The sequence below is a fragment of the Dromiciops gliroides genome, chromosome 6, assembly GCF_019393635.1.
Source record: "Dromiciops gliroides isolate mDroGli1 chromosome 6, mDroGli1.pri, whole genome shotgun sequence".
NCBI classification, from domain to species: Eukaryota; Metazoa; Chordata; class Mammalia; order Microbiotheria; family Microbiotheriidae; genus Dromiciops; species Dromiciops gliroides.
Genome location: NC_057866.1, coordinates 15,156,625 through 15,179,642, shown reverse-complemented (window position 1 = coordinate 15,179,642; position 23,018 = coordinate 15,156,625). Strand labels below are relative to the sequence as shown.

Here is a 23,018-nt window from a genome sequence, read left to right as displayed (position 1 = left end):
TTATTCAATTTAGCCAGCATTGGAGGCAATCACAGTTAAGTGACTTGTCCAGGGTCACACATCTAGTACATGTCTGAAGCTAGATTTGAACTCAGATCCTCCTGGCTCCAGGGCTAGTGCTCCATTGTGTCACCTAGCTGCCCCTTTCTCCAACCAAAGAGCAGCACAAATGATCCAAGACAATTCCAAGGGGCTCATGATGGAAAACATTCTCCACATCCAAAAAAAGAACTGTGAACTCTGAATGCAGATTGAACCATACTATTTTCATTTTTTTTCTTTATTTTTTGAGGTTTTTCCCTTTTGTTCTGATTCTTCTTTCACAACATGACTAATGTGGTAATAGGTTTAGTGTTATTGTACATGTGTAACCTATAGCAGATTGTTTGCTGTCTTACAGAGGGGGGAAGGAAGAAAGGGAGGGAGAAAAATTTAGAACTCAAAATCTTATAAAAATGAATGTTGAGGGTGCAGCTAGGTGATGCAGTGGATAAAGCACCGGCCCTGGATTCAGGAGGACTTGAGTTCAAATCTGGTCTCAGACACTTGACACTTACTAGCTGTGTGACCCTGGGCAAATCACTTAACCCTCATTGCCCCACAAAAAACCAAAAAACTGAATGTTGAAAACTATCTTTACACGTAAATGGAAAAAACCAAAATACTATTAAGATGGGGGTGGGGGGGAAGAACAGCACAACAGGGACTTCTTCAATTTATACCCCTGTGCAAAGTTTCTGTGATGACTAAGAAACACATTCACTTGGGCAACTCAGGTCAACATGGCTCCATCCTGTGGTATTTTCCTCCTTTTTGGCACCCCTAGACTTCTTTCTATCAGTCGACATGACACATGTATAGCTGCTTGAGCCCAGGTAAGACACTGCTCTTCTGTTCTTTTGCGAAGAGATTCCAAGGTAGGATGAGATGATGTGGAAGAAAGCAGTATGGGGGCGGCTAGGTGGCGCAGTGGGTAGAGCACCAGCCCTGGATTCAGGAGGACCTGAGTTCAAATCCAGTCTCAGACACTTAACAATTACTAGCTATGTGACCCTGGGCAAGTCACTTAACCCCAACTGCCTCCCCCCCCAAAAAAAAGAGTACCTGAGTTTAAATCCAGCCTCAGACACTTGACACTTACTAGTTGTGTGACCCTGGGCAAGTCACTTAACCCTCACTGACCCACTAAAAAAAAAAGAAAGAAAAAAGAAAGCAGTATGATAAGATACAGCAAAATGCCTACTGTGTGCCAACTATTGTGCTAAATTCTGTGCAGAACACAGTGCAAGGCACATACATGCTTGCTTGATGGATTGGGGGAGATACAAAGTTAAGATATTGCCTCTGTCTTTGGGCATCTTACATTCTAATAGCTCGAGAAGAGGATGAAGGGTACAACACAAAGTAGAAGGTCAGGTGGTTGAGGAAGCATCCAGAGGGCACTTATTTCCCAGAAGAAGAGGGAGGATGAGCAAGTAGGTTAATAAATGGAGAATTATAGGTTGTGAATGTAAACTTCTTGAGGGGAAGGAGGAGAACTTAGCACTGCCTGGCACATGGTAGGCACTTAATATAAGTTTGTTGAATTGAATTGGGATTCATCATTCCAAGTCTTCTTAGATCATTTTTTCCATATGAAAAAAAAAGGCAGGGGTGGGGATAGGGATGATATTGAATACAAAGAAAGTGATAGGGATTGTCAATCAAAATGATCATAAAAGGTTTGGAGGATTGATGTTGCCACTGGGGCAAAGTCTGAGTCTGAGCTTATCTCTTATCTCAGTGATATGGGAGAGTCATGTTACTCACAGGCTCTTTCTTCTTGGCAGGTCCAATGGGGGAAGAACATGGAACAGGAATGATACAATTCCATTTCCACCCCATTTCCACAGATCCTTCAGTCCAGAGCCTCATATTTATGGCCTTCTTATTGTTATACCTGCACAGCCTGATAGGAGACTTCACCATTGACCTCACTGTCTGGAGTAAAAGCTCCCTCCACATCCCATGTACAGTTATTCCTTCCGCATAATGAGGCTTGGGGGCAGGTTGCCCCCTCTGTCCAGAAAATCTGAGTAAAAATTTTTGGCCCACCCTTTGTACCAGAGAAGAAGTCTGAATTTTTTCTTTTTTCCTTTATGGGATGTTTACTGTACCTAATTGTAAAATTTGGGTTAAGTATATGGTCATAGGCTCTGTGTTGCCTACAGGCTTTGGTGTGTCATCTCCTGGCCTTTGTGTGTTGTCTGGCTTTTGCAAAGCTCCCCCCAAATTCCCATTTAACTTCTTAAGCTAACCTTGGATATACTGAAGCCTTGAAGTTGAGATGTGGAAGAATAACTATTTTTTGTCCTGCGTTGGTTGTCCTGGAAACCGGACACTCTAGACCAACACTGCTACTTTGACATTGGTGAGTGTTCTGTCCATGGGGAATACACTTGTCTCTAGACTGCTTTGTGGCATTCTGTCACCCATTACATCACAATCCAATAATTTGTTAGGAGTTGTGTATGCAGGTGGCATTGAGATCCTCAGTGCTTGGGTTTCTGTTGTTACTACCACTGACAACTCTAATCTGTCACCTCCCATTCTACGACGATGCAGAAATCCACCACTTCTTCTGTGAGGTGCGTGAAGTCATGCATCCGGCCTATATAGAAGCGCATGTACATGAGGCTGCCCTCCACGTGATCCGTGGCACCGCCGTGACCATCCCTTTCCTGTTGATGAGCATGACCACCATCCTAACGATGATATCAGCCGAGGGACGGTGTCGTGTCATCTTCCCTTGCTTCTCTCACCTCATTGTTGTCCTCCTGTAGTATGGTATTGATACTCTAATTGACCTTCACGCCAGCTCTAACTACTCCCCAGAAGAGGGCCGGATGGTTTCTGTGGTCCACAATTTTTTTCTACTAGCCCTTAACCTCTTGATCTATGTCATGAGGAGCAAGGAGATAAAGGTTGCAATAAGGAAATTTATGAGAAGACATATACTAGCTCAGAAAGCAGAAACCTTCTCCTCAGAGGGATTTGAAGGAAGAGATAATTCAAGGGAGTAAGAAAGGGGTAGAGTTTCTGTCTATTGAATCATTGGCTCTACATTGATCTAGTGAAAGAGTAATCAGGTTTACATTCCCACTTATTTTGAGAACCTACAATAAAGGTCATGACACTCACAAAGACCATCTGCTAAAGCAGGGCTTCTTAACCTTTTCTGTAGGATACTGTAAATAAAGATTACCCACCCAAGTTCATGGACCCCTTGGGTTAAGAACCTTCGTTCTAAGACATAAAAGGGTTATGATTTGTTTTTGGGGAAGGAATTCTCAAACCAATAAAACAGATCTTTCAAGTATTGATGAAACAAAGGACTGAATTGGGATTGTAGGAGATTCCTGTGAAATAGATGCTGTTCATTCACTTTTTTGAGAATCTAAATTTTTCTTTTCTTTTCTGGGGCAGCAAGGGTTAAATGACTTGCCCAGGGTCACACAGCTAGTAAGTGTCAAGTGTCTAAGGCCAGATTTGAACTCAGGTCCTCCTGAATCCAGGGTCGGTGCTTTATCCACTGCACCACCTAGCTGCCCCCTAAATTCATTTCAATAATTATTAGCATCTCAAGCATCTCAGGAAATGATGGCGAGTTCCAGTCCTGGCTCTGATATGAACTAGCTGCATGAATGTGGACAAGTAACTTCTCTCTGAGCCTCAGTTTCCTCATTTGTATGATATGAATTCTATTACCTAACTCATTGCAAGAAAACACTTTGTTCCTCTGAAAAAAGATATTAGGATTTTAGTGAATAGTAGTTAGCTCTGTATAGGGGTCAATTCTTGGCTCCATTGACCACCTACTCTTTATAAGCTCTGTGCCCCACCACCATGATTGGCTTTGGTCTGAGGTGACCAAACAACTATCCTTTTATTAATAACCTGCTGGCCTTACCTAGAAATTATGTCTCAAATTTTTAATTGTCATATTATTCAATGGAAGACATTCCATTGGGTGACAGGGAGTTTAAAACTTAAAAGGTTACAAAAGATAGAAGAAGCATGGTTAGGTTAACAGGATGAATCCAGAATCAAGGCCCAGGGAACATCAGGAATTTGAAAGTTCTGGATGAGCTGATACTGATAGGGAAAGCTAAGGACAATAATAAGGGATTTTTGACTCACAGGAGAAAAGGGGGAGAAAAAAAGGGATTGGACGGATGTCAGAATGAAGGCACAGTTACTTGATTCTTATATTCCTTCTATTTCGCCTGCCAAGAATAAAGGTCTTTGGCTTGAAAGGGTTAGAATAAAAATTATTAATAGGCAGTTGAGGGCCAGCATAAATAATGAATGAAATAATTAGTGTTTCTGCCTGTTCTTGATAAGTTTGAGTCCTTGGGTCCAGATAAACTGCATCCTAAGGTATTTAAAGAACTGCCAGATATCACCACAGAGCTATCAATATTCTTTGTTGTTGTTTGTTTGTTTTTTAGAAGGCAATGAGGGTTAAGTGACTTGCCCAGGGTCACACAGCTAGTAAGTGTCAATGTTCTAAGGCTGGATTTGGATTCAGGAGGACCTGAGTTCAAATCCAGCCTTAGAACATTGACACTTACTAGCTGTGTGACCCTGGGCAAGTCACTTAACCCCCATTGCCCCGCAAAAAAAAAAAAAAAAAAGAGCATGGGGAATGGAAGAGATATCTGGGAGAGAGAAGTGCAAAAGTGTAGAGACTAAGATGAGTGAGCTTTACTTCAATTCCTGGCAAAATTCTAGCAGGCATTATTAAAGGAATGGTTAGTGAATATCTAGAAAAGAAGTGGCACTTACAAGGAGACATTATGTCTTTGTCAATCACAGGCCATGCCAGGCAAACCTCATTTCCCTATTTCATGAGGTTACTCAATTGATAGATCAGGGTAATTCAACAGATAAGAGTTTACTTAGATTTTAGCAAAACATTAGTATTGGAGTCATTCTCTTCTGACTTTCTGTCCTGAGTTTCCTAGCCAAAATAATAGTTCTATATAGTGGGCTTTTTTGTTTGTTTACTCATTCTTCCAGCCTACTTCCTGACTTTGGAATTTATGTTAGGGTGGAGATCTGCCACTCCTCTTGAAGGATACGGATGTCCAAGCTTGGAGACCTGCAAAAGTAGTCAGATCCTAGGCAGAGTGTGATTGCTGACCCCCTTCTGAGCTCAGCAAGCTCTTGACTTGCTTTGTCTCTGGGCAATGGTAGATTTCTATTGGACAGCCCCTATCAACCAAATGGAAAGCTCTACAGTGACATCTCTTCTGGTCTGAGATTGCTACTCTGATCATTCCTCTGCAGGCTGGGTTAGAGACCCTGCTCTGGGCCTAGGGTATGAACTACACCACTGACACCACACATGTGGCCCACTGACTTCTGAATTTTCTCCTTTCTCAGTCCCCTGCTGCAGTACTTCCCTACTGGGACACCACTCCCCTGAGCAAGTCCTTTTCTCAGTCTGACATTAATCTGTGACCTAGAAGTGGGTAGTGGGTGACAAAGTTGCCAGTTAGCTCCTTTCCCCATTGCAGTGCCCTATTATGGATCTGGTGCTTCGTCTTGCCCTGGTGCTCAGCCTCTTCTTGAGTACTGGAGTATTCTGCAGGCATGATCCCCTGTCCCCATCTTTCCCAGTCTGAATATCTCCTTGTCTGTCTCCCTATGCTGAGGTGGGCTAGATAAATGACTCTCTCTGACTTTTTCTGGATTTCCCCTTCAAGATTTTGTCTGGTGAACTTTCTAGATCAATTTATAGGAATTTTGTGGAGGGGAGCCCCACTATACTAGTCCCCACAACTCTGTCACTTTTAGTTCCACCTTAGCAAAACATTTGACAAACTCTCACAATATTTTTATAGAATAAATGGAGAGATGTGGACTGGACAGACATGTGGTCATGTAGTAGATAACTAGACCCTATGCTAATGGTTGTATGCCAACTTGGAGAAAGTTCTCAGTAGAGTACTTCAGTGGATCTATGCTTGGCCTTGTGCTCTTCCATAGTTTTATCAATGACTTTGATAAGACATCAATGGCATGCTTACCAAAACTGATCTTGCCAGGCTAGAACGCAAGACGGAGATGAATGAGGTCAAGTTAAATGAGGAGAAATGGGAAGCCCTAAATTTAGAGAGAAAAAAAATTAACTCTATAAGTATAAGCTGGGGAAAGCATGGCTAGAAAAAAAATCATCTGAAAAAGTTCTGTGGGTTTTAGTGACTTGAAATTAGTAAGCCAGTGATAATAAGCTTAGTAATGATTGAATATATTCCTATAACACTAATATTTGCAAAGTGCTTTGCAATGATCTTAGGCTGCATGGAGAGGCACAGTGTCCAGTAATAGAGTTTGCTACTCTTGCAATTCTCTGTTCTCAAGTCACATCTGTAATATATGGCCAGGCTCCAACCACCACATTTTAGGATTTACATTGATAAGCTAGGCAGCTAGCAGAGAAAGAAAACCCAAATGCAGTGTTATCCAAGGTCATGTGTTAATGTTTCCAGGAATGCTTTAACATAGAGAAAAGAAGATGCAGGAGAGCGATGGTGGATTTTTTTTCAAGTATAAAGATGGAATTACCCCCCCCCCCCCCCCGCCCTACTGTTAGGTGAGAACACACCTCTATTAGTCACAAGGTGTGAACAAGGCCTGAAAGTTTGGTTTAGCTGAGGGACTTGTTGACCTTTTTGAGGCCTGTATAAAACCCATAGAACTAGTTAGAATCAGAAAGAACATCCCAGAGTTCATTCATGCCTAGTGAGTACTTAAGAGGTGTACTTACCTGATGATATATCAGAGCTAAGTGGACTGTGGTGATTTGAAAGGTTGTCTTTGAATTGATAGTCCTTCATTTCAATATAGCCTACCTACAATTACGTTAACCAATTAGACTTGATTATGGTTTGATGAACCACCTACTGTTTCAAGGACATAAGAGCTGTGAGCCTGTGGCTATGACGGTCTTTGATCTGAGAGAGATGATCAAATGACCATGCTTTTGTTTTTTTAAATTTGTTTTTTTGTGGGGCAATGGGGGTTAAGTGACTTGCCTAGTGTCACACAGCTAGTAAGTGTCAAGTGTCTGAGGTAGGATTTGAACTCAGGTACTCCTGAATCCAGGGCCGGCACTTTATCTACTGTGCCACCTAGCCACGCTGCCCCCCCATGCTTTTATGAATAACCCACTAGCCTTATTAATAAAATTATTAAATTACCCAGAAGCTACGTCTCTCAAATATTTAATCATCACAGTTGTTAGCAACAAGGAATTATATTTGTTCTGAATGATCTCAGGTAGAGGGATCAGGAGCCATTAATGGGTAGAAGATGTAAAGAGTCAAACTGAGGCATGTTTCTAGGGAAACCAAACTTCCTAATGATTAGAAAAAAACATGCCCCCTCAAAATGATTTTTAACAAAGAAACCCCAAAACAAATACCTTCTGTGTATGTAAGAGAGGATAATTTTTTCCCTTTCATCTCATTGCTAAGAATTCTTATTGGTGTCATAGAATCTCAGATGCTCAATTCAACTCACATTGGAACAAGAATCTTCTCTATATCTTCCCTGACAAGTACAAGGTTGTACAAACTTTTGGTACAAATAAGGGCAAACAAATGAGGCATTTCCCTAGGAAGAGATGGGAATCAACTCTTGATTATCTGTTTTGGCCAGAAACCTCGAGGGTCTTCCACTCCCGGATTGATTTTTTTTTTTGACTAGGTTAAAAAAGGCCATTTTTTTTTTTGTAGGGCAATGAGGGTTAAGTGACTTGCCCAAGGTCACACAGCTAGTAAGTGTCAAGTGTCTGAGGCTGGATTTGAACTCAGGTCCTACTGAATCCAAGGCCAGTGCTTTATCCACTGCGCCACCTAGCCGCCCCCCAAAAAGGCCATTTTTGACCTCAATTCTTAGTCACTGAATGAGCTTTGCCTCAGGCCGACTGAGACCTGGGAAAGACCTTAGCTTAAAAAGGCCAAGGTGTCCAGACTATCTCTCGTCATCTTGTCACCTGCCCCAGATGGCTCTGGAGGAGAGAATGAGGCTGCTGACAGCACAGCCCTGCCTCATGTAAATCCAACCAATGAAGATAAACAACAACAATCAGTTTATCTATGCCCTTGGATATCCCGATGGGAAGAGGTTCCCCCTTCCGCTCCTCCCCTTCCTTTACTTACTGAATGATCCAAAGGACGAAGGGATTGGATTAGGCAGATACAACTCCAGAAGTGGAGTCAATTGTCTCCAGAACATTTGGTGGGAAAATCCCAACAACATCATTGAATACCACAGAATATCACCCAGATCCTTCCATTTGTGCAGGCTTGTGCCACCTGGTCTGCATTATTTCTCTTTCATTCAACGCTTTTATAGGAGCATATTCAAACCTGGAAGGGAACTAAGAAACCAACTACTCTGACCTACTAAATTTAGATGAGGAGCCTAGAACACACTCCAGACTACTTTTTTCCCTGGAAGTACTCTCTACCTATGAGGCTTCACCTTCTGACTGGCTGGTGGCCTTCAGAGGCAGCTTGGTGGTGCAGTGGATAGAGTGTTGGGCCTGGAGGCAGGATGAGCTGAATTCAAATCCAGCTCTGACATTTACTATTTGTGTGACCCTGGACATGTCACTTACCCTCTCTCAGCCTCAATGGGAATAATAACAGCATCTGTGTCACAGGGTTATTGTGAGGATCAAATGAGACAATATTTGTAAAATTTTTAGCACAGTGCCCGGCACAGAGTAGGCATTATCTAAATACTTATTCCCTTCCATTGGTATTTCTTAGAACTTCCAACCTACTTTATTTTTTTAAAATAAAAGTATTTTATTATTTTCCAGTTATATGTAGAGATAGTTTTCAACATTTGTTTATATAAGATTTCCAATTTCCAATTTTCTCCCTCCCTCCCTTAGACAGCAGGTAATCTGATATAGGTTTATATATATATATATATATATATATATAATATAGGTAATCTGATATAGGTTTATATATATGTATATATGTAAAAAATATTAAACATATTTCTGGGTGGCAGCTAGGTGGTGCAGTGGATAGAGCACTGGCTCTGGAGTCAGGAGGACCTGAGTTCAAATCCGACCTCAGACCCTTGACACTTGCTAGCTGTGTGACCCTGGGCAAGTCACTTAACTCCAACTGCCTCACCAAAAAACCCCATATTTCTGCATCAGTCATGTTATAAGAGAAGAATCAGAACAAAAAGGAAAAACCTCAAAAAAGAAAAACAACAGAACCAAAAACCAAAAGAAATAGTATGGTCCAATCAGCATCTATATTCCACAGTTCCTTTTTTTTCTCTCCTGGATTTAGAGAGCCTTTTCCATCATGAGTCCTTTGGAACTTTCTTTTACCGTTGGATTGGTGAGAAGAATCTAGTCTATCACAGTTGATCAACACATAACGTTGATGATACTGTGTATAATGTTCTTCTGGTTCTGCTCATCTCACTCATCATCAGTTCATGCAAGTCCTTCCAGGTTTCTCTGAACTCCTCCTGCTTATCATTTCTTACAGCACAACAGAATTAATTCCATTACATTCATATACCACAACTTGTTCAGCCATTCCCCAATTGATGGGCATCCCCTCAATTTCCAATTCCTTGCCACCATAAAAAGAGCATCTAAAAATATTTTTGTACATGTGGGTCCTTTTCCCTTTTTTATGATCTCTTTGGGAAAAAGACCCAAAAGTGGTATTACTGGGTCAAAGGGTATGCACAGCTTTATAGCCCTTTGGGCATAATTCCAAATTGCTCTCCAGAATGGTCCTCCAACCTCCTTTAAAGGAATAAGCCCAAGCCAAAGACATCTTCATCCTTCTCCAGGCTACTTACCACTAAGTCAAGACTACCTTCATTTCTTTACCTTTGTAAGATTTGTTTTTAACATCTCTGATAAAGTATTTGTTAGAAACAATAACAGCCTTTGAAGGTAGTTTGTATTTTCTAGCAGCCCCAGGAGGTTGGTGAGCACAGATATAAGATGAAACAAAATAAATTAGGACTGTCTTAGAATATGGCTTCTGTTATATTCAGATCTGAGTCCTTCTGAAACAGCATACTTCATTGCCTCTCTTCATGACTTTGCATTGGCTGTCCCCAGCGCCTGGGAATGTTCTCCCTCCTCTTAGAACCCTCTGACTTCCTTCAAGACTCATTTCAGATTATACCTTCAGGAGGCCTTTTTGGGTCTCCCCTCCCCATTGTTAGAACCTTCTCCTTCATCTACTCTGTGTATCCTGTTGTTGCTTAGCCTTCATTTTAAATTTTTTATTTTTTTTTGGTGAGGCAATTGGGGTTATGTGATTTGCCCAGGGTCACACAGCTAGTTAAGTGTTAAATGTCTGAGGCCGGATTTGAACTCAGGTCCTCCTGACTCCAGGGCTGATGCTCTATCCACTGCGCCACCTAGCTGCCCCTATCCTTCATTTTAGAAGACCACCAATCTACATCATGAGGGTGATGTCTTGACTTGTGAGTGAACTGGATTTAAGTGAGGCAGAGCTGTGTAAAGTCATCAACCTCACTCTCTCCTCCAGAATCATCTGGGTCAAGTGGCAACACGTAAGTCAGGGCAACTGGCAACGGTCAGTATCCTGTATGTACCCACATTTGTTCTGGAGGGTTGTGACAGTATTTGCCTTTCCTTGTATCCCTAGTGAGTAGCACAATGCCTAGCATGATTATTGACTGACCACTTGACTAAATTAGGCTACAGAGGCAGAAGAGATTGTGGTGTGATGCTGTTAGTCCTTCCCTTACACAACTCCATACAGTTTGCCTAGGGTTTGATTAGAGCTGAAAATGTCTAGATAGCATCAGTTTCACAAGATGGAGTAATACAGTTAAGCCATAGGTCTTAAAAAATATACAATGAAGGAAATGAGAACATATTATGTTAACCTGATGTTATTGCCAAATTCGACCACAGGAGAATGCAATCTTGCATGGGTAGCATGAGATAGTGGAGAGTCTTGGGTTTCAAGGTAGCATACCTGGGAAGCTGGAACATTTGGATTTTGATCTTGGCTTTGCCACTGAATACCTATGTGACCTTGGACAAGTCATCTCCCCTCCATCTGGCTGTCAGTTCCCTCATGTGTAAAATGAGAAATTGTTCTCTAAGGTCCTTTATAACCATAAACTCTTGTGACTAGGTGGAGCGAGGAATAGTTAGGAGTTTCTGTGTTTTGTCTGGATCTCAGAAAGGCAACGTGATGTAATGAATAGAATGCTGCACTTGGAATCAGGAACACCAGGGTTCAAAGCTCACTTTGGACACTTCTGAGCTGTGTGACCCTGGGCAAGTTACTTAATTTTTCTGAGACTCAGACAACTCTAAGACTCTCTGAAATTTCTCTGTTAAATTGTATGTAGGGGACAGCTAGATGGCGCAGTGGTTAAAGCACCAACCCTGGATTCAGGAGTACCTGAGTTCAAATCCGGCCTCAGACACTTGACACTTACTAGCTGTGTGACCCTAGGCAAGTCATTTAACCCCCATTGCCTACAAAAAAAAAATTGTATGTGGTGAACAATTTGCTTTGGTGGAGGAAATTCTTGTACCCATAAACATATATATGGTCTTCCTTGATTCCATACTTTCACTCAGTCCACATATCCATTCAGATGCCCAATTTCATAATATTTCTACTACATGTCTCCTCTTCACTCACACAGCCTTCAATTTAAATCAGGCCCATGTCACCTGTCTCCTTGGACTGTTGGAACACTGTCCTAATTGGTCTTTCTGCCTCAAATCTCTCTTTTTTCCAATTTACTTTTTATTTTGGGTGGGGCAATAAAGGTTAAGTGACTTGCCCAAGGTCACACAGACAGTAAGTATCTGAGGCCGGATTTGAACTCCCGTCCTCCTGAATCCAGGGCTGGTACTTTATCCACTGCATCTAGCTGCTCCCCACCCCTTCCCCATTCACTTTTCATGCAGATCCCAAAGTGATTTCCTTACCCCTTGGTCTGACCATGTCACATCTCACCCGCTCAAAAAACTTCAATAACTCCCTTTGACCTCCAAGATCAAAGATAAAGACCTCTGGCACTTGAGGCTCTTGATACCCTGGATCTTTATGACCTTTCCAGTCTTCTTACACTAAACTCCCCATTATACACTCTTAGGTTCAGGGATAAATGGACTATCTTCTGTCATTTTAGTCCTCTTCTAGAACAAAGGGCAACAACCATCCCTGTCCTCAGTTTCCATCTTTGGGTATTCCTAGCATCTGTTATACGATACTTCAAGTTATAACTTCTCCACCCCGATTAAAGAGCTTAATTTTATTATATTGATTGTTTTTATTTTCAGGTTGGCTTAAGATTTTCAATAATTTCTTCAGTGCTTAGAGAAATTATTATGGTTAATCTCTCCATCTTCTTCCCTTGCCCTTGGTATGACACCATCAAGGTATGATCCCATCAGGGGAAAGACACTTTTCTCGAAAGTCTCTATGTCTGGTTCTCTTCTGGTAGCCCTCAGCCAGGACCGGTGGCTAGATTCAGAAAGCAGTGATTCTTGCCTAGTCTGTCTGTGGCCACCAGAGGGAGCTAACCCTCCCTCTTGGCTCGGGAACATAGATGGAGGAGGATGAGAGGGTAACTTGAAAACTCACCCTAGTCAGGACCGACACTCACTTGGGTCCTTGCAGAAAACTGCATGAGGCTCTCTTTCTCTTTTACCATTTTTTAAATGGATACATTTCTGGGTTTTGGCAGTTGGGTGGTACTTTGTACACTTTACAATGTTATATAAATAAACACTGGCCATTATCATTTCGCTACATCCTACAAAACCCTAACTCATCAGTAAATTTCCTACAATGTACATTTCACAAAACAATTTGGAAAAATAGCAAAAAAGAATGACCAGGATGCATCATTCCAGCATCTTTTTCTTTTCTTTTGGGCGGGGCAATGAGGGTTAAGTGACTTGCCCAGGGTCACACAGCTAGTAAGTGTCAAGTGTCTGAGGCTGGATTTGAACTCAGGTCCTCCTGAATCCAGGGCCAGTGCTCTATCCACTGCGCCACCCAGCCGCCTCCCATCATTCCAGCATCTTTACAATTTCTTTATTCTTTATTTTTAATTGATTTAAATTTGTTTTTCAATGAACAAAAAACTTTAAACTTTAGTAGACCATAAATTTCTGTTTTAAAATAAAGGGTGTGTGTGTGATATAAATTAATTTTGATATTTTCCTGAGTTCTTGATCTGAGTTTTGAAGTGGTTATGATTTATAGAGTGTAATAAGAGTGCTATGTGGCACAACTGATAAGAGTGCTGGACCTGGAGTCAGGAAGACTCACCTTCCTGAGTTCAAAACTGGCCTCAGACACTACTAGCTGTTCAACCCCGGGCAAGTCACTTACCCCTGGTTGCCTCAGTTTCCTCATCTGTAAAATGAGCTGGAGAAGGAAATGGCAAACCACTCCAATATCTCTGCCAAGAAAAGCCCAAATGGGGTCACAAAGAGCCAGAAACGATTATAAAAACAACTTAAGGATAACAATTATGTCCGGAGTTGCTGATCTGAGTTTTGAAGTGGCTGTCATTTATAGAGCTTAGCAATGGTACACATTATTCTTTTGATCAAGTCCCTTCATATAGGTCTTCTCTGGTTTCTTTTAATTATTCATATTTCATTATAGGATAGTATTATTCTATAACACTGAAATTACATAGTTCCTAACATCTCAAAGTGGAGAGGGACCTCAGAGCCCTTCTAATCCAAACCCTACATAGACAAGTAGCCCCACTACCTCCCCCACTTGCCCAGGTCTGGATTACTCTTCCTGCTAATGGGCATTCTATCCATTCTGGAAGACCCCACCTCAATCCTACCTCCTCCAGGAAAGCTGGTCCCATCACCTTCAGCCCAGGGTAGGATGACTCTCCTTTTTCAGCACTATGCTGTGGCATCTGCTAGGGCACCCATTTGGTGCTCATATTCTCTCTCTCTCTCTCTCTCTTTTTTTTTTTAGTGAGGCAATTGGGGTTAAGTGACTTGCCCAGGGACACACAGCTAGTAAGTGTTAAGTATCTGAGGCCGGATTTGAACTCAGGTCCTCCTGACTCCAGGGCCGGTGCTCTATCCACTGTGTCATATTCTCTTGAAGAGTTAGTCATCTTTTCTTGCGTTTGAATCTTGTCTTCTCCATGCTTGTGGTTGAACTGGATTTTAAAAATCCCTGTAGCTTCCAGTTGGTATAGTTTGATTATAGAGCACTCACCATTTGGTCATAACACAGTTGTCTTGTGGTCTTTTGGATTCAGGTGTTTCCTTGGGGATATAAACATATGCTATATTGAACTCAACAAACAGTTAAGAGACAACCTGTACAATTTGTAATGTCTTGTGTTAGGTTCAATTAATTCCTTACAGTTCTCTGTCTGCCTTGCTCTAAAGTTTATCATAGTGAACTATTTATGGGTAACCCCCCAGTGCTTTCCTGCCTACCCCAGGAAAGGCCAGATGGACTCTATTGTAATTGTTGGAGACTCTAGAACAATAGATTTTTTTTCTTTTTAAATTTTTGTGCCAAATTTTTCTCCCATCCTCCCTTCCCTTCCCTCTTCTGAAGTCAGCAAGCAATTTGTTTTTTTGTTTGTTTTGTTTTGTTTTTTCTGCAGGGCAATGAGGGTTAAGTGACTTGCCCAGGGGTCACACAGCTAGTAAGTGTCAAGTGTCTGAGGTCACATTTGAACTCAGGTCCTCCTGAATCCAGGGCCAGTGCTCTATCCACTGCGCCACCTAGCAGCCCCCACCAAGCAATTTGATATAGGTTATACATTACAATCATGTTAAACATATTTCCGCATTAATCAGAACAAAAGGGGGAAAAAAACCACGAGAAAGAATAAACAAGAACAATAACAAAAAAGCAACAACAAAGGTGAAAAGTCTGCTTCCATCTGCATTTAGACTCCATAGCTCTTTTTCTGAATAGAGCATTTCCACCATAAGTGTTTTGGCTTTGTCGTGGATCAATGTGGACAATAGATTAGGGGCTGGAATTTCTGAGGCCACTTCGACTATCTTCCCCCCCATCCCTTATTTAACAGTTAGCTGTAAAACTGGAGCCCAGGGCAGTTAAGTGACTTACCCAAGGTTACACAGGTACTAAATATTGGAGGTAGGATTTGAACCCAAATCCTTGGATTCAAAGGCCAGTATTTGTTCCCCTGTACCAGGTAGTCAATCATAAAGTCTGAATCATAGAAACAAAGAATGGCCTGGGAGGAAATTGTTAATCTATCCATCATTTTAAAGAGGAGAAATTGGGGCCTAGGAAAGAGAGAGGGAAGAAGCTGTCCTACATGCTGGGCATTGTGCTAAGCACAAATATTTTCTCATTTGATCCTCACAACAACCCTTCAAGGGAGGTGCTATCATTATTCCCATTTTACACTTGAGAAAATCAAGGCAGAGGTTAAATGATTTGCCCAGGGGGCAGCTAGGTGGCACAGTGGATAGAACAACGGCCCTGGAGTCAGGAGGACCTGAATTCAAATCTGGCCTCAGACACTTGATACTTATTAGCTGTGTGACCGTGGGCAAGTCACTTAACCCTCATTGCCTCACCAAAAAAAAAAAAAAAAAAAGACTTGCCCAGGGTCATACAGCTAGCAAGTATCTGAGGGCAGATTTGAATTCACTTATTCCTGACTTTAGGCTCAGCTCTCTATCCTAGGCAAGGACTTGTTTGCCTAAAGTTACCTGACTTGTTGGACTGAGCCAGGATCCCAGATCTCTTAACTCTGGACCCTAGGCTTTTTTTTTCTTCCAGTTTTCTACCATCTCCAATGAAATAATAAATTGTAGCATTTATATCAGTAACCTTTTAAGATACACAAAGTACTTTACACACATGATCTCATTTGATTTCTGCTAGGATTAGACCCATTTAATAGGGGAGAAAACAGGCTCAGGGAGGTTGTGACTGGCCCAGAGTCACAGAGTGAGGAAGTGTCTGAGGAAAGATTCAAACCCAGGTCCTCCAGACTCCAAGTCCAGCTCTTTTTTTCTATCAATCCACAAATTATATAAAGTTCTTTGAAAACCTAAAAGTATTATCTGTCTGTTATCATGACTTCACCTTACTACCTATTTCATAAATTATCAGATAAATTGGAGAACAGGCAGTATCTGGGAGAATGTGTGTGAAAAGACTTCCCCTTTAAGAGTAATGGTAGTGGGGTGGCTAGATGGCACAGTGGATAAAGCACCGGCCCTGGATTCAGGAGGACCTGAGTTCAAATCAGGCCTCAGACACTTGACACTTACTAGCTGTGTGACCCTGGGCAAGTCACTTAACCCCAATTGCCTCACCCCCCCCCCCAAAAAAAAAGAGTAATGGTAGTGGGGCAGCTAGATAAAGTAATGGTAGTGGGGCAGTGGATTAAGCACTACCCTTGGATTCAGGAGGACCTGAGTTCAAATCCAGCCTCAGACACATTGCCCCACAAAAATTAAAAAAAAAAAGAGTAATGGTAGTTGAGCTATTTAACTGGCTGCAGGCAGCCTCAGACAATGGAATAAAGTCAAGTCAGCAAGCAGTTATTGTTTACAATGTGCTACACACTGTGCTGAGGACTGAGAATACAAATACAGAGAGACAGTTTCTGCCTTCAAAGATCACATAAAGGGAAGCTGAACTATTAGGGGGTGGGGCTGGAAAGTCTGTTCTTCATTGTTTTTCCTTCTGGAAGAGGACCATGACATCATTTCATGCTGTCATGACCTGCAATGAATGGGATTAAGTGAGGGAAGGTTGTACAAAATTACCAGCCTCACTCTCTCCTCCAGAACCATCTGGGTCCAAGATATAGATTAGTACGATGGCCCGGGATGTTTGAGGCAATCAGGTTTAAGTGACTTGCCCAGTCAGATTTGAACTCAGGTCCTCCTGACTCCAGGGCCAGTGCTCTATCTACTGTGCCACCTATCTGCCCCCCTTTCTAATCTTTCTGCTTTGGGAATTTGGTAAAAAGGCAAGCATTAGGACTAAGACTGCCTCCAGATGGAAGGAGAAAAAGCCTAGGGGAAGAAGGCAGCAGAGAATAAACAAAACAATAGTTAGCACGTTAATGAAAAAAGAAAGCCTTCACTACCTAGACTGAAGGTAGTGAAGAGGAAAGATCTTGGGACTGGGAGTCTGGAGCCCCCTGAGAATGTGCTTCAGCCACCAACTTTCTAGCGTGATCCTTGGCAGGTCATTTGTATCTCTTTGGACCTTAGTTTTGGCAACTGTAAAAGGAAAGCAGGATGAACAGAGAGATCTCTGAAGTTCCTTTACACTTCAAAGCATCCTGATTCTATGACTCATCCATCCATTCCAACAGGTGCCCACTGCTGTTGACCTACCAGGAAGAGAAGTTGGGTCCAGTTAGGCAGAGAGTTAGACAGAATTGCTGTTTTTTAGTTCTATTAGCCCTTCCACTTCCTGGAGACCATTCTCCTCTCTCTCCCCCACCCTTTTCTGATTTACTGGGGTCCTGCCTTCTACCCTTTAAAGTTTTTCTTTCTTCCCCAGGCAACTCTTTCTACCTTCTCTCCAATTCTCTAATGTCCTTTGCAATTTGTCTTCCACTTCAATGGCATTTCCAGCCCATGTAACTTCAGCCGACCTGAATTTCCAGCCGTATTATACATTACTCCCTTTCACATACTCTATGGTCAAGCCAAAGTGGGTAAGAATGCATCATCTCTGATGGTTTGACATAAGCTGCCTCTATCATGGAATGGTCAGTGGTCCCTTCCACCCATTTTTTGTGTTTCCCTTTGCCTCTCAGAATCCATATTTGCTTCAAAACTCAGCTCAAGAAGCAGTTGATTCATGAGGCAGGCCCTTTCCTGCTACAGATGCCAGTGCCTTCCCTCCTCCAAATTACTTTTTATATATTTGACATTTAGATACATGTATACATGCTTTTCCTCCCAAGCAAGCTTGTTGAGAGCAGGCACCATTTGCCTTCTTTGTCTTTGTACCAGCACGGTGTCTTGGCATCCAGCAAGCGTTTAATAATTGCTTGTTTGTGTCATGGGGTGCAGAGCACCCCAGAAGTTCTCTGGGGCACATCAAGGAAGCTTCTCCTTGAGAAACTAAACCAGAGGACAGATAACGCCTAGAGAGATAAGCTGAACCAAATCGGACTGAGCTAGCTTTGGATTCCTACCCTTCATTCTGGTCTCCCTTACCCTGGGGAGATAAGTTTGGGTGTGGCTGCGGCCTTTGCGTTCTGAAGAGGGATCTGTAGCCACCCCTCACCCAATTCCTTTAGTCACTACCAGTGGGGGATGGTCCTCCACTCCTCACCCAACTCCCCCAGCTACCACCAGTGGGGGATGGTCCTCTCTCACTAAAGGAACTTTTCACGGGCAGATGGTCCACCCCCATCAGTCCTCTATAAAAGTACCTTCCAGTCTCCTGTTCGAGGAGATTTGGTACCTCTGAGCCATGTGCTTTATGCCAAATCTCCCCATGAAAAGTCCAAAGATTTCTTTCATGGTTTCCCTCCCCCCACCCTTCCCTTCCCTTGCTCCTAAATAAACTATCACCTTATTCTAACTACGTTTTGTGTGCAAGAGGGTGTAATTCTTTAAAGAGGAATTCCTAAGAACCCTATCCCCTACCCCAACCCCGTACCCCATTTTCCCACCATATCATCTGGTTGAATGATAGAAGTAGAATTAGGGTTAGGGTTAGAGTTGACTGACTGGAGCATCCACGTTTGAATTTTGGCTTTTTCACTCACCCGTAGTGAAACTGGGCAAGTCACCTCACCTGGATGGGCCTCAGTGTCCACATATGTAAAGTAAAGGCCTCAAAGATCTTTCTGTTCGAAATGGATGATCTTTGCCTTCTTCCAGTCTCTGATGACCTTTCAGATTTCTTCTTCCTCTCCCAGGAGATCTGCTCTTTCTAGCTCCTAGGTGTTTCTTTCTTTCTCGGATTGGTGGGAGGCCAGACGCAGGGGGGTCTCCTTCATAGAGGTGGTAGCAGTAGAGCGAGAGGAGGAGGAAGATGGTGAGGTTAAGGGAATGGGAAGAGAAGAGGAGGAAAGGAGCAAAGGGAGGGGAGCATGTAGGAGGCAGGGGGAGGAGAGACAAGAGTAGGGGGTCGAGGGAATGCGGGCTGCGGTTGGCCCTTTAAGGAGGCCGAGCTGGGGGCGGTGCCCAGGTAGAAGGGGCGGGGCCCGGCCGGCCTCTCTGCTTCCTAGTGAGTCCCAGAGGATTAGTAGGGCCAAGGCTCTGCGCCCGCCCGTCAGCCTGTGAGGGATCAGGCTCGGGGGCGGATTTAGACGGCGCTGTCCGATCGGGCTCAGGCGGGAGAGGTGGGGAGCGGGCCGTCAGTCCCCGATGGGACTCGGACGCTCCTCCTAGCGCACGGCCGTCGTCCACCTCCTCTTCCTTCACCTGCGGCCAACCTCGGGCGGCCACTTCCTGCAGCTCGCCCGGCTTGTGCTCACCTGGCTGAGCTCACCTGGGCGGTGCTCACCTGGGCCGCGCTCTATTGCCCGCTGGCGCCGGGGAGGGGGCCCCTGGCGCTCCCCGGCCAAGATGAAGGACCGGCTAGAGCAGCTGAAGGCTGTGAGTGCCGCTTCCCCACGGGCTCCCTCCGGGGGAGGGGGGGCGGCCCCCTTTCTTTGGGGAGGGGGGCGGGAGGGGGAGGGTCGGGCCGCGCTGCTCGGCCGGCTGAGTACGTGCTAGAGGGGTGGGAGGTTAGCATTCCCCTCCTCCATTCCTCCGATCCCCCCTCCCCACCCGTGTCATGTGCCGGCTGATTCATTGCAGGAAAGCTGCTGCTTCCCTGACCGCCCCTGCCCCGCACCCCCTCCGTCTGTCCAGCTCCTCTGAAGGGCGAATGGTTCTAGCTTTCATCTCCCCCGCTAAGCCCTCACACAGCATCGGCCCCGTCCGACGTGTGTGTGTGTGTGTGTGTGTTTGTAGTGTGTATTGTGTGTGTGTGTTTGTAGTGTGTATTGTGTGTGTGTTTGTAGTGTGTATTGTGTGTGTGTGTGTTTGTAGTGTGTATTGTGTGTGTGTGTGTGTGTTTTGTGCTCTATTCCGGGCAGGGTCACCTAAGCTAGTTCTGGCTGGCACTGTGGGGAGGGGAGGTGGGGCTAGGTCTTTCTGGGGAGACGGAACAAAGGGGTCATTCAGGTCACCCCTAATGTCTGTTTTCTCCCTTGGGCGCTCTTGACTCCTTTCTCCCCCAGGCATTCTTCTTCCCTCCAGCCTCTGCCATGAATCCGTTGACGCCTCCTTCAACTTAAAAAAAAAATAAAGTCAGGTCTGGCTGACTGCCTGGGCCCTCCCTGCTCCTCACCATCTCCTCTCATTATTGATTTCCCCCTTCATCGCTTGAGTTTCCTATCCAAGATTTATTTTTCTTTCTCCTCCCAAGCCTTGGCCAAGTGCTTCGTTGCCCTTTGACCTGAGTTTATCATAGGGGTGCAAATGAAGTGAAAATGCCAGGCTACCTCAAGGTTGGCCAGGGGAGACTGAAAGGGCAAAAAGGGGACAAGAATTGTTGTGGGACTTTGTGGAGAGGTTCTGGTGGAGAGGTGGTTCAGAAGACCCAGCTGTTCCCAGGGGCCTATCCCAGTCTTTAGCAAATTATCAGATGGGGAAGTAGGCATAGAATATGTTACCTCCCTTTAGTTAGGACTGGACACATTCTAAGTCATCTGAGGGGTTATTCAGCTGTTTTGATGCCTCCAGGGTGAAGCAAGAAAGAGCCCATCCATTCAGTTGTTTCCAGCAAGATGTTGCTAATTAACAATGCCACAAGTATTTATTAAATGCCTATGTGTTTGATACTAGGTGATGGGGAGACAAAGATGGAATGAGGCAGTTCCTGCCCGAAGGGAATTTACTTTTAACTGGGGTCAAGAATATGTACACCTCTAAGTCTAATATAGATATAAAAAACTAGGCATAGAGACTGGACTTGTGATCTCACTGATATAGGGATCTTCCAGATGAGGAAACTTCTCTACCAAAATAGATCGCCACTTACAGTCTTAGCGAGTTGTCTCCTTTCCCACTTAGGGACCTGCCAAGAACACTGAGAATGGTGAGTGACTTGCCCAGGGTCACACAGTCTGTATATAAGTGAAGTCTTGGACTTGAGTCCAGGTCTTCCTGGTGTCAAGATTGGTGCTCTACCCATGACACCATACAGCTTCTTATATAGGTTCTACAAAGAATGGGTCTAAATACATTGGATGTAGTTAGGGATGGGAGGGAGCATTAACAGCTGGCAGGATGAGGAAAGGCTTGGAGAAGGCAGTGGGGAACCTAGTCTTTTTCTTTTTTTTAATTTGACATTTTAATTTTATGTGTATTTTTTTTTTGGTGGGGCAATGAGGGTTGAGTGACTTGCCCAGGGTTACACAGATAGTGTCAAGTGTCTGAGGGTGGATTTGAACTCAGGTCCTCTTGAATCCAGGGCTGGTGCTTTATCTACTGCCCCCCCCCCACCTGCCTGGGAGCCTAGTCTTGAAGGAAGCATGGGATTCCATGAGGCACTGGTAAGGTGGTCTGGTATGAGAGTAAACCAAGGCTAAGGACAGCTAGGTGTAGCAATAGATAGGGCTTCCATCCTGGACTGAGAAGGACTTTTCCTGAGTTCAACTCTGGTCTCAGACACTTACTAGGTGTGTGATCCTGAGCAAATCACTTAGCCCCTGTTTGCCTCAGTTTCCTCATCTGTAAAATGAGCTGGAGAAAGAAATGGCCAAGAAAACCCCACATGATGTCAGAGTCCAAATCTGTTGAAAGAACTGAACAACAAAAGTAAGAGATAGAATGGGTGTGTGTGTGTATGTGTGTGTGTGTGTGTGTGTGTGTGTGTGCATGAGAGAGAGAGAGATGGGAAAAGTAATGGGCCTAATATTAAGGGACCTAAATGGTAATCATAGATCACAGGGGCAGCTAGGTGACGCAGTGGATAAAGCACAAGCCCTGGATTCAGGAGGACCTGAGTTCAAATCCAGCCTCAAATACTTGACACTAGCTGTGTGACCCTGGGCAAGTCACTTAACCCTCATTGCTCCCCCCCCCCCCCCGCCAAAAAAACAACAACTCCAAAATCATAGAGCCAGAAGGGACCTCAGAGGTTATCTTCATTTTAATGAGGACCCAGGGAGGGAAAATTACTTGTCCAAGGTCACATAGGTAGAAAGTAGCAGAGCTTGCCTCTTGATCCCACCTTTTCTCCATGGTGACCTTTTCCTGCCCTTCCTTAATGTCTTAGAACCTGAAGACCTGCTCTAGAGCATATGAAGGTTGGATACTTGCTAATGCCCTAGAGAGGTAGGGGGTAGGTGGAGTGAAAGGCACATGGGAGTGAGCAGCAGGGAGCTCTGGGTTCTAGGCTCAGCTCTGCTGTCAAGTAGCCATGAGTTAAAGCAGGTCACTTCTCTTGGGCCCTTCCAGCTTTGCATGTTGAGAGACATCCAGGCATAGTGGATAGAGGGCAAAGCATGGGGGAACCAAGACCTGAGCTCTGTTATACTAACTTTGTGACCCCAGGACCCTCAGGCAATTCTCTTAAGACTGTAAGGTACCACTAAGTTGTGCATCCGCATTGATGGAGAGAAGTCCAGATCTTTCCCACTTTCAAAAAAAGAAGGAAAAAAAATTTACACTTAACTCTGGAGGAGACAAGAAGAGTTCAGAGAGAATTACACAAACACAGCTCCTGCTTTCTGGAAGCTTCAATGGTGCGGGCCTGGTGGTCCACACCTTTGGCTTCCCTAATAGCGTCCTGCCCTCACTCCAGGGCTTGAGTATTCCCTTATCTTTGATCCTGGGTCCCTGAGTAAGTAGTTATAGCCGCAGTCACACAGCTAGTAAGTGTTAAGTGTCTGAGGCCAGATTTGAATTCAGGTACTCCTGAATCCAGGGCCGGTGCTCTATCCACTGCGCCACCTAG

At 44.0% G+C, this 23,018-nt stretch overlaps 1 protein-coding gene and 1 pseudogene across 5 annotated transcripts in view; both read left to right on the top strand.

Annotated features, from left to right (window-relative positions):
* Positions 1-1,834: 1,834 nt before the first annotated feature.
* Positions 1,835-19,553, top strand: LOC122731817 (annotated as a pseudogene).
* STX3 (syntaxin 3) overlaps positions 18,859-23,018 on the top strand; it is a 55,478-nt gene continuing 51,318 nt past the window's right edge. For 3 of the 5 annotated variants that reach the window (XM_043972762.1, XM_043972760.1, XM_043972763.1), the window contains exon 1: positions 18,859-19,666. In XM_043972762.1, coding sequence (XP_043828697.1) covers positions 19,637-19,666 — 30 coding nt within the window. In that variant the 5' untranslated portion in view covers positions 18,859-19,636. The remainder of the gene's footprint in view (positions 19,667-23,018) is intronic. The other 2 variants (XM_043972764.1, XM_043972761.1) reach the window with 2 other exon arrangements.